This window comes from Rutilus rutilus (genome assembly GCF_951802725.1).
Source record: "Rutilus rutilus genome assembly, chromosome: 3".
Taxonomy (NCBI): domain Eukaryota; kingdom Metazoa; phylum Chordata; class Actinopteri; order Cypriniformes; family Leuciscidae; genus Rutilus; species Rutilus rutilus.
This window is the reverse complement of record NC_140211.1, coordinates 11678036-11696441: the sequence shown is the minus strand read 5'-3', so window position 1 is coordinate 11696441 and position 18406 is coordinate 11678036. Positions and strand designations below refer to the sequence as shown.

At 39.7% G+C, this 18406-nt stretch overlaps 2 protein-coding genes across 5 annotated transcripts; both read left to right on the top strand.

Moving 5' to 3' along the window:
• Nucleotides 1-5271: 5271 nt before the first annotated feature.
• cth1 (cysteine three histidine 1) lies at nucleotides 5272-7352 on the top strand. The gene is made up of 2 exons (XM_084405662.1): nucleotides 5272-5492; nucleotides 6062-7352. The coding sequence occupies exons 1-2, from the start codon at nucleotides 5484-5486 to the stop codon at nucleotides 6986-6988; spliced, it is 936 nt and encodes a 311-aa protein (XP_084261788.1). The 5' UTR covers nucleotides 5272-5483; the 3' UTR covers nucleotides 6989-7352.
• Nucleotides 7353-8058: 706 nt separating this feature from the next.
• taf6l (TAF6-like RNA polymerase II, p300/CBP-associated factor (PCAF)-associated factor) lies at nucleotides 8059-17541 on the top strand. 4 transcript variants are annotated; one of them, XM_084403712.1, is made up of 12 exons: nucleotides 8059-8221; nucleotides 8385-8531; nucleotides 9713-9799; nucleotides 9903-10053; nucleotides 10142-10192; nucleotides 10498-10592; nucleotides 10944-11018; nucleotides 13397-13617; nucleotides 13720-13852; nucleotides 13932-14060; nucleotides 15106-15602; nucleotides 16807-17541. In XM_084403712.1, exons 2-12 carry the CDS (start codon nucleotides 8391-8393, stop codon nucleotides 17096-17098), a joined length of 1872 nt encoding a protein of 623 aa, XP_084259838.1. In that variant the 5' UTR covers nucleotides 8059-8221; nucleotides 8385-8390; the 3' UTR covers nucleotides 17099-17541. The 4 variants fall into 4 exon arrangements, with proteins under 4 accessions (XP_084259838.1, XP_084259836.1, XP_084259837.1 ...); XM_084403710.1 differs by having other exon boundaries at nucleotides 16759-17541; XM_084403711.1 differs by having other exon boundaries at nucleotides 8084-8221; nucleotides 8359-8531.
• The last annotated feature ends 865 nt before the right edge of the window (nucleotides 17542-18406 follow it).

The window sequence follows — 18406 nt, the reverse complement described above, 5'->3', positions numbered from 1 at the left end:
TCTTGTAGGATTCTAGCTGAAAAGCTCGTCTTAGAATGAAAACACATTTTTGATGATTTAGAAAGGCTTCGGGTTTCAGTAAAGTGTTGAAGGTGTTCATGAATGTAAGGCGAATCTAGGTTTGAGGTGGTCTCTAATAGGAGGTTGGATGTTGCAGTCAGTTTGGCCTGTTTTGTACCTCAATAATTGAGCTTTTTCCATAAACGACTTGAACAAAGCCATAAATATTTGTGTTCCACTTCTGCTCTTTTTCCAAACATGTTAAGGCACTAGCATTTGTGTTATAATTGGTTTGTGGGCTACTGGGAAGCTAATTATAGCAATTGTAGATAATGAGAGAGGGAAAAGATGTTTTTGAGTTTTTCTAGCAATGACTCGATATAGGCTGATGTTGATTCATACCCCCCTCCCCCCTTATGATTTTTTTTTTTTTTTTTGTAAACTTGATCCAGTGAGAGATAGAAAAGCTGTTTTGAGTTTTCCTTGTCATGGCTCAACTATAGGGTAATATTGATGCATATTTCCGCCTTATGATTAAGCTTTTTTCTTGTCATTTCTTTTTTTTTTTCTTTTTTTTTTTTTTTAGCTGAACGGTTGGGCATTTTGGCAGATTTCCTGGCTTGATGAGGTTCATCAACACAAAATTTCATTGTAAATTGTTCCCCCCATTAGGGGTTTTGTAATGTTTCTTAAACAAATGGAGCGTGCACTGCACACTAAAGACACAAATAAATGTTAACCTGTCCCCTTTTAAGTGTCACCAGTTTTTTATGAAGGGGGTTTGTGACCCTACAATATTTTGGCAAAGCGTGAAGAAAAAAAGAAAAAAATACATGTTAACATTGATCTCCATAATGGGAAAGAGTTGGGGAGGGAAGACTGGTTGATTTTAGGGTTTGATTCAAGGGTGTGAAGGATTTCAGTTTTGTCAAATCAATGTTTCTTTCAACTCACAACTCAAACTTTTTTTTTAATATTCCAGTGTCTCTGTATCCTTTAATGTATCTTGTGATAAGAAAATAAAGATTTTTTTGTTTGTGGTCCTAAACAGGCAAATTTTCATCTTTCTTTAGAGCAATTACATGGGTATTGATTTATTTGCACTTGCAGCATACGTTATTCATGGTAGACGCCATATTTTAGTCGCGAACGAACGCGAGGCTGTGGATAGTCTATACACAAGCGGGTATAAACCATAGGTATAAACCTGTCTGGTTATGTGCAACAAAATTCCGTATTCTGTAAAACCGGTCGCAATGCTTCCGGTCCATGTCTTTTAGGCCTACATTAATCCGGATACATTTGAAAACGGCGTTTTCGTTTATAAACGCTCTGCGTCCACACTAGCGTTTTCGGACGTTTCAGTGTGGATGAGAAACTTGAAAAACGCCTGAAACGCTAAATTCACCTTACTGCGCATGCGTAAAACCCCACAAAAGAGCACTGAAATGATTAAGATGGAAAAATAAATAATGAAGTTATCGCGCAATTCTTATGACAGGGTCATTTTATTTAGTAAAATTCACTGATGCGGTCCAGGTCGCACGCAGTCACCATATATGTTTGGTCTAAAACGCAAATGGTTTGCCGCAGGACAGCAAATGTGAGTAAATTCTGTCATCTTTACAGGACTGTGATATGAAAGGTGTGCAATGTAGAATATTTTTAGCAACAGTGTGAAAGTGAATCCTCGGGGTTGTGAGGGCTCGATCCGCCCTCCTGCGTACTTCCGCTCAATTTTATTTCCCTTCAGTACTACGTCTGGTTACTGAGATCATTAGAGAATCGACAATAGGCCTAACTAGGTCTGCTGCTCGTAAGCATTCTGGTTCTAACTACAAGAAACATCACTTGCTACATCATCGAACAGCGCTCTTGTAGAATCTTTGGAGTTCAGTGATAATCTGAGAAAGAGAATCGCCGAGCAGTAACGCGATTCTGAATCTGAGCAAGACACTGTTGGGGAAAGTTACTTTTAAAAAGTAACGCGTTACAATATTGCGTTACTCCCTAAAACAGTAGAGAGGGCGCTGCTCAAACAAACCTTTCAGCTGTGCTGCCATAGCTACTGGACTGCAGGAGAATACGACGTAGGAGAAGAAAGTTCAACTGTTACTTAAGCAATAAAACCAAAAAAATGAAACACAAATGTGATGTTTAACTAAAGTCATTTTTGCTTATTGCTATGGTTGAATTGGATCATGAAAGGACAGCAGCCAAGACATTGGTTAATAAAGTGAGATGAAATACATAAAGTAGCCTATATTTGTGTAAATGAACATTTTATTGCTGGTTTGCGTAATATTCTGAGTTTGCATTTCACTGTTTTTATTTTGAGGAATACCGAATCTGTTTTTGTGCAAGTGAGATGAGTAAATGCCTGCTCACATTTAGTCTAGAACTATAATAACAATCAAATCAAGTAAGTAACTCAGATATTTTGTTGTAAATGTAAAAAAGTAATGCCTTACTTTACTAGTTACTTAGATATCTGAATATGTATTGCATTACACCCAACACCGTCTATGAACACTACAGACGACAGTCCATATATTCAGCGTGTAGATGCACAGTGTGTGTATCAGAAACAGTTTTACAACTGTACATCTGACATTATCAGATAGGCCTACAGTTTGACAACAACATCTGACAGTACCAAAGACATTATGACTACATTAGAAATGTGTAGCTTAAGTTTGACATCAACAGCAGCATCTCAGAGAAGAAGATGGTGTCTGAAGGTCTGAGTGAGCCAGCAGGGGGCAGCAGTGGCAGTGACTGCTTCTGTAACCACTGAGAACACCAGCCCACCAGGTGAATGTCAACAATCAAGTGACTACAGAGCTTTTAGTCTTACTAAACCATTTCCCTCAAAGCATTTTCAAACTGAAGCATCTCATATGCAAATGTAGAGTGCACTGGACACCTGTCACTAAGGTCTGGCCCAATGTCTTCATAGGAAATGAGTACATCTACAACATACTGTATATGACATGTAATACCAAACCATGTGAGAGTAATAATGCAATCCTATGAACAGGAATCAAAACACAATGCAGTTGTTTTTCTGTCACTATCAGAAGCATACCAGTAATGTCTACAAGGAAAGGTCGACACAACAGCAAAATATTACCAAGACATGAACATCATTTACTATGGTGTGCTGGCAATGGAGAACATAGGTTTGAAATCAGCAAGGACTTATTCCCACCAGCTTCAGAAATCATCCACTGAGTAAGAGTAAGAGCGGACACACACACATACACATTTATTATCTATTATTTATCCTAACATGACATCTGTGAATTTGTTTTGAGTGTCTTTGTTTTTATTTCCTCAGATAAGGTGTTAGTGCGCTGCATGGAGAATGTCAGCCACTCCGCCACAATTTGTCTGGCATATCTGATGATCCATATTGTTGGAGGATGTCATTGACCACGTGTGACAGACAAGAAGATGGGTCAGGACCAACAGGGACTTGAAGCACCTGATCATCCTTAATTCAAATCGATTGACGTAGTGGAAACAGGGCCGGTTATACATTTTGAGTTTAGAAAATTTATGCTGGAGCCAATGTTGTGCAAGATTCACACCAATAAGGATTTTTTTATTTTTTTTTACCAAGGCACGTTTATAAAAATGTAAATGCCCTAATTTGAACTAAGGCCTAATCCAGGTTTAGTCTAAGCCCTGTCTGTGAAACCGGGCCTATATTACTTAAACTTTAAATAAGGTAAAATATATTATCTAAAGAATGAAAGGTCATCTGGACCATGTCTTATTCCTTTATTAAGCATGTTATCATGGCCATGACCTCACAGAGAGGCACTTTTCTGCTTTTGTTTCTTTGTTTTTTTTAAGCAAAGTCTTCAATAACTGCATCATAAGAAATCTGCTGGGTAGGCCAGGTTCCCTGTTAAAGTTGAAAAGCAAGTCCATTGAACCGTTCCTAATTCATTGTGGAGCGAAGGTAATTTTTTACAATCTTCAATTTTGAGAAATATTCCCCGCGTCCCAATGGTCATACTATCCATCCTAAATAGTATGTAAGATTACAATAAGTGTGTCTCAAAGCATAGTTTGTTGAAAAAAGAGTATGCCAAAAGTCCCCGTATGGTCTACTATGTTATTTCTGGTATTTCCAAAGTGTGGATGCGTACTCACTATAATGGCTTATATTGCCCATTACGCTTTGGGGGATCTAGAACTACAAACATGAATAAAAAAAAGTGTTAAAAACTACAAACATGGTCAGGTCACTCTCAGGTCCAAACAGTCCTAATTCAGAACCTCAAGTAACAAATTAAGGAGATGAAACCAATACAGGGGGAAATAATATTTTGGTGTGAAAAAAATGAACGGTGTGTCTGCTATGGACAAATACTGGTTTGACATTACAAAAATTAAAGGGTGTCTGCGGGCATACCGTCGGTTCAATATGTTTGTACGATTTTGTAACTTTTAATGATCTAAACGATGTAACGTTGAAATGCATAGTTATTTCCACAGAAACAAAAACCATTCCTGTGACAAAACTGTGGAAAATGTGCTGTGTGAATTAAACATGAGGTATATCACTGAATGAACTGTAGGCTACTGTATGAAAAATAAATATATACATCACAGCCTCTATTGCTTAGCTGATTTAAAATCTTTAACAGTTAGGTTTATTAGGGGTGGTCAAGCAACAAAGCGCATTAATATAAAAATCAATTATGATTTAAGGCCACAGGCTCATCCATTCAGTCGAAGGTTTCAATTTTAAAAATATTCTATTTAACTAGCCAATTGATTTTTTTTTTTTAAATGTTTTTATTTTCAAATATCTCCTATTAAGTTGATCTTTTATTGTTTCCTTTTCGAATCAGTTGCTCGATTGCTTATTGTGTGCGGACTGGAGTAAATGTACATCCTCATCTAAAGCCTCACAATAAGCATAACACAAAGACTGACAGACAAACGCTCAATTAACAGCTCGAGGTGTGATGCGGTATTTGATACAGGATGGGCCTGCTTGTATATTCAGAGGTTGCTCTTTGAAGTCGGCTAACAAGCTCCTTGTCAAATGTTTATTCCAGTAAATCCTACAAGGCAGCGGCGATATCCCAAATTTGATCAAACTCAAAACACCCGCACGCAGCAGACAAAAGCATCATCGCTTCCAAATTAGATTGACGGCCGCTTTCGTCAAACCTGATTGGCTGATTCGAATGGTCAGGCTTCACAGCTGATTCACATTTTAAATGGCACGCGGGAACGGAATCCGGCTTTAAAACCAAAGGCTGAACATTTGTCGTTACGTGGTACTTGCCAGTCACAGGGTTTAGTCCGCGTCTTCCATCTGGGATAAAGCAAGGAGTCGAGTGTTTGTCCAGAGGTCAGTCAGGTGTCTTGGTTGCGTTAACGTTATTTTTTGAACGACACAGCCCTCGTTTTCCTGAGCTGCCGTTGAGTTGTGTAAAGCAGTCCAAAAACGCACAGCAATGTTTGAGGTAAGTTGTTTATTTGTCTTGCTTTAAGATGAATGCATGGCACCACTTCTTTTGATCTATTATTAAAATGTCTTTCACATAGCAAAATGCTGTGAGTAGCCTAACTGTAATGGGAGTCACTGAAAATATTATTACAACTTCTAGTTAAAATGTGGTAATACTATTTAGATGGGCCCCTTTGAACATTCTGTTGATTTATGTAACTTTACAACTACATGTCAACTAACTCTCATTAGAATATTAAACTGTTAACTCTTGTGATGCTCCTACAACAGACACCCTACTGCCTATAAGTAACTTTGTAACTGCATGTCAACTTATTCTAACCCTACCAGTCTACTATACTCTACTAACACTCTAATGAGAGTTAGTAGACCTGTTGGTGCAATGTTACTTGTGTACTAGGTGTTAACCAAATGTTAAAATGACTAATAAAAATAAATGTACTGTGGTTTCTAGGCAGTGGTGCAGTGCATATTCATATGATGACTGAATGTTTGCTATGCTTCCAGTCAATGGTGAAATTATCATTTGAAACTCTAAAAAAGAATTCTTTCCTTTCATTCTAGACCAGTCAAGATGACCTGTTTCTGTTCCCTACTGAAGGCCTGAATGAGGCTTTCTTCCCTGAGACAGAGGGTCTAGGGCGAGGGAGCTTGTCCCTTGCCGAGGCTTTGCTTCCCCTGGTTGAGTCTCCATCATCCCCTCCGATGACCCCCTGGCTCTGCTCCACTCGCTACAAGACCGAACTGTGCAGCCGCTATGCTGAGACGGGTACCTGCAAGTATGCCGAACGCTGCCAGTTTGCCCACGGCCTTCACGATCTCCATGTACCCTCCCGCCATCCCAAGTACAAAACCGAGCTGTGTCGTACCTACCACACCGCCGGCTACTGCGTTTATGGCACGCGTTGTCTGTTTGTGCACAACCTTAAAGAGCAAAGGGCCGTCCGTCCCCGGCGCAGGAATGTACCCTGCCGTACCTATCGTGCGTTTGGGGTTTGCCCTTTCGGCACCAGATGCCATTTCCTTCATGTCGAGGGTGGCTCTGAATCAGACGGTGGGGAGGAAGAGCGAACCTGGCCGTCTCCGTCACAATCCCAAGAGTGGAAGCCTCGCGGTGCCCTCTGTCGCACCTTTAGCGCTTTTGGTTTCTGTCTGTATGGCACCCGTTGCCGGTTCCAGCACGGGCTTCCCAATACAATCAAAGGCGTCAACTTGAACCGCACATCCTGGCCTCATCAGATGCCCAATGGAGGATCCATTTCGCCAGTCTCGGACATGTGTTCGTCTCCATCTCCGCCTCCATCCGCTTTGACCTCGCCGGTGTTCCCCGACGGCTCTGGGCCGATCACGCCACCGTCAGTGGAAGCGGTGGCCAACAATGCGTTCACCTTCAGCAGCCAACATCTGAATGACCTGCTGCTACCTCTGGCCCTCAGGCTCCAGATGTTGGAGAAAGCTACCAATGCTGGTCCTCAAGACGCTCTAGTGTGAATCCTGTGGTGGGATCCCAGAAGTTAACCGCTATAAACTTTTAACTGTGACTGTACTGTGCCAAATTTATATTTAACTTGTTTTTATTAGTAAGTGTACAGTCTTTATGCCACTTGTTTTTAACTGCTTTTGAGACTGATTCTCAAGTGTTTGCTTTATCTTAATTCAAGTCTGTCTTGTACTTCAGAGGCCACTTATTTTTGACAGACTGAACTAAGCCTGTAATTGGGACTTTATTTTACTGGTGTGTGTGTATGACTGATTTGACTATGAATGTTTTAAGTAAATGATTTTTAAACTAAATGACCTAAGTTATTTTAGTAACGTCAGCATCTTTGGATCTCAATAAAACTTCCTAAAAGGATTTGTTGTGCTTTTGTCTTTTCTAGAAATGTGACAAATTGTGAACATTTGAAAGCTGCTTTGTTTAAACTGCAGTTATTGGTATGTAGTACTGTGAAGTTTAGGTAAGGATTATAGAAACTATTAGGCTACTTAATTTGGGAATAATAAAGTGTTTTAGTAATTTGTACCTTTCAGCACGTAGTGGAAATAGAATTACTGCTTGAATGATATAAGGACATTATTGAAGGGTTTTTCAAGCTTTGGTCCCAGGACCCTCTTAAAGGTGATATATAACTATAAATTGAAAAAACAGTTATGAATGTCTAAATGGATAATAGGTTTCACATGCCACACTTGTTTGTATTTGGCTCACTATGAGTGAAATTCTGGCTAAAAATGAAGTGGGCTGGCAAACTATCTAATCTGGGCCACACTTCAGCTGTTCATGGGCTAAATTTATGCCAAAGGAAATTTGCTGACTGCAATGAACTATTATAATTTCTGATCAGTCTTAAGGGAAAATGTCAAATTTAAGACTTATTTCAAAATATAATTTAAGTAAACTGCACTTTACCTTCTCCGCAATGACTTGTGGACAACCTGGCAGAAAATGCAAACTGCGAAAGGAAGGGGTCAACGATCTTTACTGAACCGATTCAAAAGACTCGGTTGCTACGTTGAATCAAAACCGCCAGCGTAAGAATGCGTGCGCATGCGTGAAGCTCACGGCCAATCAGGCGCTTCCTTCAAGTTCACCAGTGTGTTGTATATAAACAGTCTGGAGACTGAAGAGTTTAGCTGCTTGTGCTAATATAGGCACATAACGCTAGTTAAATAGAAAGTACCTTGCATTTATGAACTGATACGTCACCAATCGCCAATAAGAAGGTACGGTGTATGATTTTTAACCCCATTTTTATTACAAGTGTGCTAAGGCAGCCTAGCGAGGAGAGTTGAATAGAGACTGATGATGCCACGCATTCTTGCCGCTTTAGCTCTAAACCTTTAATGTACTTAAATACTAGCGTATTTATTTAGTGATCTCTCTAAGGGGAAGATGGCGGAGGAACGGCGCTTCGCCGAGATGCCCCGGGAATCCATCAAACTGATGGCCGAGAGCACCGGAGTGGAGCTCAGCGAAGAGGTGGCAGCTCTGCTGGCTGAGGATGTGTGTTACCGACTCAGAGAGGCAACACAGGTCACATATCAGTTCATGTTTTCATCTTGGGGTTTATAATACATTATATTGACATGCATTGCATGTTACCGTATAAAGCTTTTTGTTCCGTGCAAGCTTTTCCACTTACATGATGACGTCTGTCATTTGCAGATGTTGTGCAAGCGTTGCATGTTCCCATACATGATGCACGTGTCTGAATATTCTTTTAAAGCAATTCTGATATGTGCTGTTATTTAAGAAAGTTTCCATCTGAAGCTTTTATGACTATTGTTTGACATCATTCATCATGAATGCTTTTCGTTTTGTGCCTGCTTTTATACACCAATCCATTGCTTTAAAGCTGTGTTGATGTGCGCTTCTGTCTGTCAAATGTGACCCAAAAATGAAAATCAGCCCATGATTTACTCACCCTCAAGCCATCCTAGGTGTATATATGACATTCTTCAATCAGAGCTATATATAATAAAAAAAAGCTTCCAAGCTTTATAATGATAGTGAAAGTCCACAAAAGTGCATCTATCCATCATAAAAGTGCTCCACACAGCTCCGGGGGGTTAATAAAGGCCTTCTGAAGCGAAGCAATGCGTTTTTGTAAGAAAAATATCCATATTTAAAACTTTATAAAGTTAAATAAATAACTTCCAGGCTCAGCCAAACAAACATACTGACTCCACTTAAGTCTAAAGCGCAACTTATGCGAGTAATGCGACGCACTGCTGATATTTTACACCATGATCACAAGTTGCGTAAGTAGACTGCGTTTGGCCGGAAGCTTGAATTTTACTTTGTAACGTGTTAAATATGAATATTTTTCTTACACACACGCATCGCTTCGCTTCAGAAGCCCTTTATTAACCCCCCGGAGCTGTGCGGAGCACTTTTATGATGGATAGATGCACTTTTATGGACTTCAAAACAGAAACAGCAATTCGCTGCCATTATAAAGCTTGGAAGAGCCTGGACGTTTTTTTAATATAACTCCGAATGTATTCGTCTGAAAGAAGAAAGTTATATACACATAGTATGACTTGAAAGTGAGTAAATCATGGGCTGATTTTCATTTTTGGGTGAACTATCCCTTTTGTTGATGTTTTGGCTGTGTTTTATTCCTCTAAACAAGTATTTGGAAGGAAAGATGTCGAATATTCTGCAAAGAAGCAACCCAAGTTTGTACATTTCATCTGTTTTTCCCTCTACAGAACAGCTCACAGTTTATGAGACATGCAAAGAGAAGGAAACTATGCGTGGAAGACTTCAATAGAGCACTACGGTGGAGCAATACTGAGGTATCTCTTTGAATTTGTTTTTTAATGTAAACGTGCATTATGGTGTTGTTTGATACACTTTAACATATGGAGAGCAACATTACACTTGCTGTACATATTACAGACAGTTTGCGGCTACGGTGCGCAAGACGCCTTACCGTTCCGTCCACTGAAGGAGGGAGAGCTTTTCTTTGTAGAGGATCGGGAGGTAAATCTGGTGGAGTTGGCACTTGCTACCAACATCCCTAAAGGCTGTGCGGAAACGCTGGTTCGAGGTAAGGCGGGTATCAGTGAAATTTACTAAAATTTATGATCTTGCAAGTTTTAAAAAGATTCATGTAGTCTGTTTTGTCTCATCGGCAGTGAATGTGTCATATCTTGATGGGAAAGGCAATCTAGAATCTCAAGGCACAGGTAAACCTCAAAATATTTGAATTGCTGCTTATTTAAAATTATTTTAAAATTAATTTTCATTTGTATCAGGTCTGGGCTTTTTATATGTAGTGAAACTCCTTAATTAATTAATTATAATACATTTAATCTAAATGCCCTAATATAAACGCAACCATTATATACTACAAAATACAGTATTGAATCTATCTAAAAGGGCACATTATCAATTATCATCATCATCAAAATAATATACTGTAAATATTCAATATCTCTCTGCTCTATTCTGTGTTGGTTTTATTATAACATAACAGCTTGTTTCTTGTTAGTGCCCACTGCGGTTCAGTCTCTGTCAGAGGATCTCCTGAAGTATTACCAACAAATAACACGAGCCATTTTAGGAGAGGACCCACATCTCATGAAGGTACCTACTCTACCTTTCAAAAGTTTGGGGTCAGTAATTTTTTTTTTAGTATTATTGGTAGAAATGTTTTGTGAGCATTAAATCCGTATATTAGAATGATTTCTGAAGGATCATGTGACACTGAAGACTGGAGTAATGATGCTGAAAATTCAGCTTTGCATCACAGGGATAAATGTATTAAAATAGAAAACAGTCATAATTGTAATAATTTTTAAGAAATTGTACTTTACTGTAGTGCTTTTATTTCACTAATGTAAATTTTAAACATTAAAATATACATCAGAGCACAGCTGATACTGTGCAGTTTTGTTTTCTTTTGCTAGTATAATAATGTGTTACTTTGTCCATCAGGTGGCTTTGCTAGACCTCCAGTCCAATTCAAAGATCGCTGCCCTCCTGCCTTACTTCGTTTACGTCATCAGTGGGGTACGTTTTGTCCAGGATGTAAAAATGCATTTATTAATTTTTACCTTGTGTAAATAATGCCTTTTTTGTAATTGCTGTAAAACTTAGTGAATCTTGTTACATGACCACTGGCCACTTGAACCATGTTAGAATCTATGGCCCTGTTTACACCAGGTATTATGATGCGTTTTGGTCGATCGCATAACAAGTGGAAGTCGCTAAATACAGGTGTTAACGGGGTCTAAAAAGTTTTGAGCTTGTCCACTTTTTTGACCACTTTCAGAGGTAGTAGAAAACGCATTCGACCGGATTGCTTTCGTAGTTTAAACTCTCATGTGGTCGAATGTGTTCAAACAGCCACAAAAGACCGTCTACTCTCCGTCTACTGACCTAATGTGTAAACATTATGAGAAGTGCGCTAGCCAGACGGGATGTAAACTTTGTCGACTGGAGACCCAAGTTTGGTTTGAAGATGAAAAATGCAGAGGTGGACAAAGTACACAACTTCCTTACTTGAGTGAAAGCACAGATGTCACCCTGTAGCCCACTGAAGCTAAGCAGGGCTGAGCCTGGTTAGTACCTGGATGGGAGACCTCCTGAGAAAACCAGGTTGCTGCTGGAAGAGGTGTTAGTGAGGCCAGCAGGGGGCGCTCACCCTGTGGTCTGTGTGGGTCCTAATGCCCCAGTATAGTGACGGGGACACTATACTGTCAAAGAGCACCGTCCTTCAGATGAGACGTAAAACCGAGGTCCTGACTCTCTGTGGTCATTAAAAATCCCAGGATGTCTTTCGAAAGAGTAGGGGTGTAACCCCGGCATCCTGGCCAAATTTGCCCAGTGGCCTCTGTCCATCATGGCCTCCTAATCATCCCCATATACTGATTGGCTTCATCACTCTGTCTCCTCTCCACCAGTAAGCTGGTGTGTGGTGGGCGTTCTGGCGCAATATGGCTGCCGTCGCATCATCCAAGTGGATGCTGCACATTGGTGGTGGTTGAGGAGATTGCCCCTTCTATGTAAAGCGCTTTGAGTGCCGAGAAAAGCGCTATATAAATGTAATGAATTATTATTATTATTATTAGATACTACTGGTCAAATATTACATTCTGTTACAAGTAAAAGTTGTAAAGACTGATTATTCTTTGGAAGTTGTAAAGACTTTTACTTAAGTAAAAGTACAGAAGTACTCGTTTTTAAAAGTACTTAAGTATCAAAATTAAAAAGTAAATGTCAATGCATTGTTTTATTATTGTTGCATTGTTGTATGCAATACTTACTGTACCTTATGCCTCTGAATCTATACCTGCCTACCTAGTACCTACCCTCATATCAATGTCAAATTTATTTCTAGAACACCGTTCCAGTAGTGGGATTGAATGTGAGATTGAATAAGTGCACTCAACAACGTCCACAATGGTTTCAGACACCCAAATGGCTGTTCCCTCAAATAGTGCCCTATAGTTTTTTTGGATTTTAGCATGATTATGTTAGCCTTACTGTTATCTATAAGCTAGTGTGCTCCAAAACAATGACAAAATTCGCATTTAGAAGACCAAACCCAACGTTGAAAATGAAAATCAGATTGATGTCAGAATCCAAAGTCAGATTGACGTTAATCTCCAACGTTGGACAGACGTTGTATTATGGTTGAAAACGAAAATCTGGAGAAACCGACATTCAACGTTCTGACGTCAACCCGACTTTCATTTCCAACCAAAATCCAACGTCTGTCTGACCTAGGATGTTGACGTCAATCTGACACCGGGTTCTGACGTCAACCCGACCAAAATGCAACCCCTGCAACCAAAATCATCCCCTGACTGACGTTACTACTTTCTACTCAAGGACCTTGACAGAATTGTAGTGGAGTAAAAAGTACGATATTTGTCTTTCAAATGCAGTGAAGTTAAAGTAAAAAGTTTCCAGAAAAATGTATACTCAAGTAAAGTACAGATACTCAAAAAGTGTACTTAAGTACAGTAAATGTACTTTGTTACGGTCCACCTCTGGAAAAATATACCAAGCTCAATGTTCTCTCACCATTCCTGATTTCTAACACACACTCACAGCGTTCGGCTGGTCTTGCGGCTGTCGGAGCAGAAATGAAAGCTGCTGCTCTCCGTATGTTTTTCCGTCGTCTCCGGGCGCATTCTTATGTAAATTACATGAGCTTATTTTGTCCATTAGATTGAAAGATCTGAAAAAGCCCATATATTTACCCACCCATAGACTCTCTCCTCATAGAAATCAGGACAGAAGTGGTTGAAAGTGGACAAAAGAGACTGATTAAAACACCAGGTGTAAACAGGAATGTGTCTCCCTCGTCTACTTGTGATCCGATCGACCATCGATCTTAATACCAGGTGTAAACAGGGCCTATGATTCTCTCTTTTTCTTAGGTAAAGTCGGTAAGTCATGATCTGGACCAGTTAAACAGGCTATTACACATGGTGAAGAGTTTGGTGCAGAACCCGTACCTGTATCTGGGCTCATATGTGCGAAGTCTGGTGTCTAGTGTCATGTACTGCATCCTGGAGCCTCTGGCTGCCTCCATAAACCCTCTCAATGATCACTGGACCCTGAGAGACTACGCAGCCCTTCTACTCAGCCATATTTTCTGGTATTTCTTGAGCATCCTACAGTAAAATAATATTTAATTTATTCAGTTTACCCATTTCATAAAAGTGGTTTGACCGGTGTTTTTCCCCATGTTGACTTGTAGGACACATGGTGATCTTGTGAGTGGGCTGTACCATCAGATCCTTCTGTCTCTGCAGAAAGTTCTTTCTGACCCGGTTCGACCTCTCTGTTCCCACTACGGCGCTGTCGTGGGTCTGCATGCTCTCGGCTGGAAGGTAAACCGCAGACAGCACAACACCCACAAATACACTTCTTACTCCTAAATGTCATACTGTGTGTGTGTGTTTGCCACAGGCTGTTGAACGCGTGCTGTATCCGCACCTCCCTGCCTACTGGGCCAATTTACAAGCTGTGTTAGATGATTACTCTGTGTCTAACGCTCAGGTGAAAGCAGACGGCCACAAAGTCTATGGAGCCATTCTGGTAAGTAAAATAGTTTAGACATTGACTATGGTGCGCGAGTTTCTTTCAGGATGTTGATATACATTCATTGATTTATTCAAGTACATTGTGAAGTACATTTTGAAATGCAGTATGCAGTCTCCATGACTCCTTCTATTAGGGCTGCACAATTTGGCCATTTTGTAAAAAAAATTATATGACTACATAATAATAATTATAATAATAATAATAATAATAATCGTACTATAAAATAAAATAATAATAAAAATGATTACAATATGAAGCCAAAACATTTTATTTTAAAATATATAAATATATAATAGATAAAGAATTGTACTCATTATTATTATTATTATTATTATGGTTATTATTTTTATTAAATTACATTACTTTAAATTGGCTTAAGTTATTACATATCAAAATAAGAATTTTACTGTGAAATAATATAATTATTATTATTACTACTAAATTAACATATTAAACAAGAAATATTACTATTGTAATGGGTCACTGTGAAATACAAAACAAAATTGTATTTCAGAAAAAAATATATATTTTAATTTACAATCTGTAAAATGACAATACTAATATTTATTTCATAGCTGTCTTAATTTCTACATTAAGCTTTTATTTTGGTGGAAAACCATGGCGAGCTCTTAAAGCTTCTCTTTTGTTAACAACATCCGATGTATAATCGTCTATTATTACAAATTTGGGAAGATGATTGGCCCATTTTGTGTTTCCAAATGCACATTATAATCGACCCAAACAAACTCAGCGCTTGCAAAGATGGAGGTTTTGTGTAATAGCATTTAGTGCAAACCAAACCCCTCTAAGACACTGAGAACACTAGATGTATGAGCTGCTTGCGTGTAAAAGAACACAGTGCCGCGCTTCATTCTGAAGCAAGAAGCGCATAGATTTATTTAATTAAATTGCAGCCTGTAGAAGTCATATCAAAATCTTGATTAATTATGCAGCCCTATCTTGTAAACAACAGTCTATTAGCCCAGCCCTAACGTCTCTCATCTAAACCTCAATTGACCACTTTATCTCCTGCCTGAAGGTGGCGGTAGAACGTTTGCTGAAGATGAAGGCACTCAGTTTGACCTTAGCAACAGAAGGAGGTGCTGCTGCTCTACCGGGCACTGCCTCAGGGGCTGTGGGGTTCAGAGAAAGCTCACCTGGCCTCAGCCCACCACCTGAACCCCTTTCTGAACCTCCTCTCGGCATTGCAAGTCATCTACAAGCAGGTGGAGCTGGCTGCCCATGGGAGGAGTGGACTCCTGTATCTCTTCCTGCCATGTACTGTGAACTTTACTCTTTTTTTGGAGACAGTCTGGCTGTACGCTTCAGCACTGACCCGCCACTAGCTGGCGCTCCGCCTGCAGGTCCCTGCCAACCGCTAGACGGCAGGAAAGAGCCAGCGAGTGTTGCCCCTAATCTGGAGAGTACACGCAAAATGCCCCAACTCACGGCCAGTATGAACATAAGCCCACGGCAAGATGGAAGCCCACGTACGGAGCCACAACCACCCAGTCTGGCTGCCACCACCCCGGGGAGGTACGAGTCAAACCACTTGAGTGCAACAGTCAGGTTCTGGAAGTAAAACTCCTATTAATGTTTTTCCATGATTGTTAATGATAACTTATAAAACTAATCACCAATTCTCCATTCTGATTGACTCTCCACCAATCAGAGAGTTGCCCAAGCAAATTGCACCAAAAGATGTCATAACAGAGTCAGTCTTCCTATTGATATCAACATCTTTAAATCAAAAGTACATATCTCCATCGGTTTTGATTTGAACGATTTTGAGCCCTTTCCCTTATTAAAAACATTTAGTGCCAGTTTTGTCTTTTACCCTTTTCTGATATTGATTTTATAAAAAAAAAAATTCAAATCAAAGTTTGTTTGTAAGATTGTAATTCACCTCGTTACTGGTTGGTTAATGGCTTTAACAAAGACTTTTTTTTTTTTAATCCCTTTGGGGAAAATGAATGGGAAAAATTCTTCCAGAACCAAGGCCACTGAAAAAGTAGGCAGGCGCTGTTGCACTCTGTTGACCTTTTGACCTTTAAGTCTTGCCTTAAAGGGTTTGTTCACCCAAAAATGAAAAATCTGTCAGTAATTCCTCACCCTCATGTCGTTCCAAACCCGTAAGGCCTTCGTTCATCTTCGAAACACAAATGAAGAGCTTTTTGATGAAATCTGAGAGCTTTCTGTCCCTCAATTTACAGCAACGTCATTGCAACTTTCAAGGCCCAGAAAGGTGGTAAAGCCGACGTTCTGTTGCATAATGTCGTTATTTTGGGGGGGGGTTTGCGCACACCAGTATTCTCCTCACGTCATAATATTAAGGTTGAACCACTGTAGTCACATGGACTGTTTCACAATGTTTTTACTACCTTTCTGGGCCTTGAAAGTTGCAATGACGTTGCTGTCAATGGAGGGACAGAAAGCTCTCAGATTTCATCAAAAAGCTCTTCATTTGTGTTCCGAAGATGAACGAAGGCCTTACGGGTTTGGAACGACATGAGGGTGAGGAATTACTGACAGAATTTTCATTTTTGGGTGAACTAACCCTAGTTTAAATGATACTGACCAACACTACTTTAGCAAGTCTTGTCATTTAAAACGCTTAAAATTGTTTAGCGACGGTTCAAAAGGTCAAAAGGCATTTTCTCACCGGTGGTCTCTTTTTGTCCCGTGTTTGCAGATCTCTTGCCCGCTCTTCCTCCTCCTCATCTTCCGTCTCACGTTCCAGGTCATCCTCATCACGTCCAGGACGTTCAACCAGCCAATCCCGAGATATTTTCCCTAAAGCCCGTTTTCCGCCGCCTCAGGCTGGACCTCCGGCATTCGCTTTCATCATCGGCGGGCGGCAGATGGGACGACGCTGTCAGGGACGCCGCTTCCAGACGAGCTTTACTCCAACTCCGCCTCTTACTTCCCTCCCACCTCGTGCCTACGCCCACAAGCTACCGGTCATCGGGAGGGTCAGCAAACCTGTGCGCCGCTGGACGTGCTCCCATTACTCGCTTCATCTGCCTCTTTAAAATCCAAGGGCGACGTATGTGACGTTTAGAGAAACGTGAACTCAGTGACATCTCATCATTTGACTGCATCTTAGTAACTACAGGTGAAAAATTCTGTATGCTCTATGCAAATAAGGCACGTATCATTTTGGGGACATTTTGAATGAATAACTGGTGTTTTTACTCTAACTCTTCTGATCAGTATCATTAACTTTGACTTCTCTCATAGTTATGTCAGCATCTACTGCAAATAGTATAATAGAACATGAAACCAAATAGAGTTGAAGATTATATTTACTGTATTTATAGCAGGATGAATCTACAGACACTGCTATACAATTGCCTTGTTTATTTGGGTATTTATGTATGTAATTTTTTTCCAACTTTTTTCTTTTTTTTCTTTTACATGTTTAACTTTTTTGTAATGATGTAGGCCTATAAAAATAAATACATTATCTAATGTACTCAAGATATTTTTATTTTGTATTTAAACTACTGTTTATAATGCCAAAGATTTAAACATTTTAGGCCTGGTTAAATTTAAACAGTCATTTGCCTTATGATCCCCTTTAATTAATTAAGCAAAAACTGTGCATTACCCTAAATGAGTTGTATAAAAAAGAGATACGTTTCCATTGTTCTAGAGAATAATTCTTAAATCGTTATACATTTTAATTCATATAATGCATTATGTTTTTAAAAGGACAGTTCACCCATAAAATTGGTCATCATTTAATCACTCATGTTGAAATGCATAGTTTCGTGAGGGAACACAACACTATATGCTAAAAGTATTGCGAGTGAACCCTTTTGTCCGCAACAATATAGTCATGTGAAAAAGAAAGTGCACCCTTTTGATTTCTATGTATCAGACAGGACATAATAAATCATCTGGTCCTTGGTAGGTTTATTTAACAAAAACTTGACATACTAAGTACACCCTTACTGCGTCCATAGGAATTAAGAGGGTAAGTAGTTGTCAGGCGCTGCTTATCTTTGATTAACTGATCATCAGTGAGTGTGACCAACTCTATAAAGCAGAAGTTTTGGTAGTTTGCTGGTCTGGGGCATTCAGGTGTGTGTCAACACAATGCCAAGGAGGAAAGACATCGGCAATGACCTTAGATAAGCAATTGTTGCTGCCCATCAGTCTAGGATCAAGGCCATTTCCAAACAATTTGAAGTCCATCATTCTACAGTGTGGAAGATTACTCACAGATGGAAAACATTCAAGACCCAAGGTCAAGAAATTCACCCCAAGGTTAGACCGTGCAATGCTCAGAGAAACTGCAAAAACTCAGGCCTCAGTAGGCATGTTAAATGTTAAAG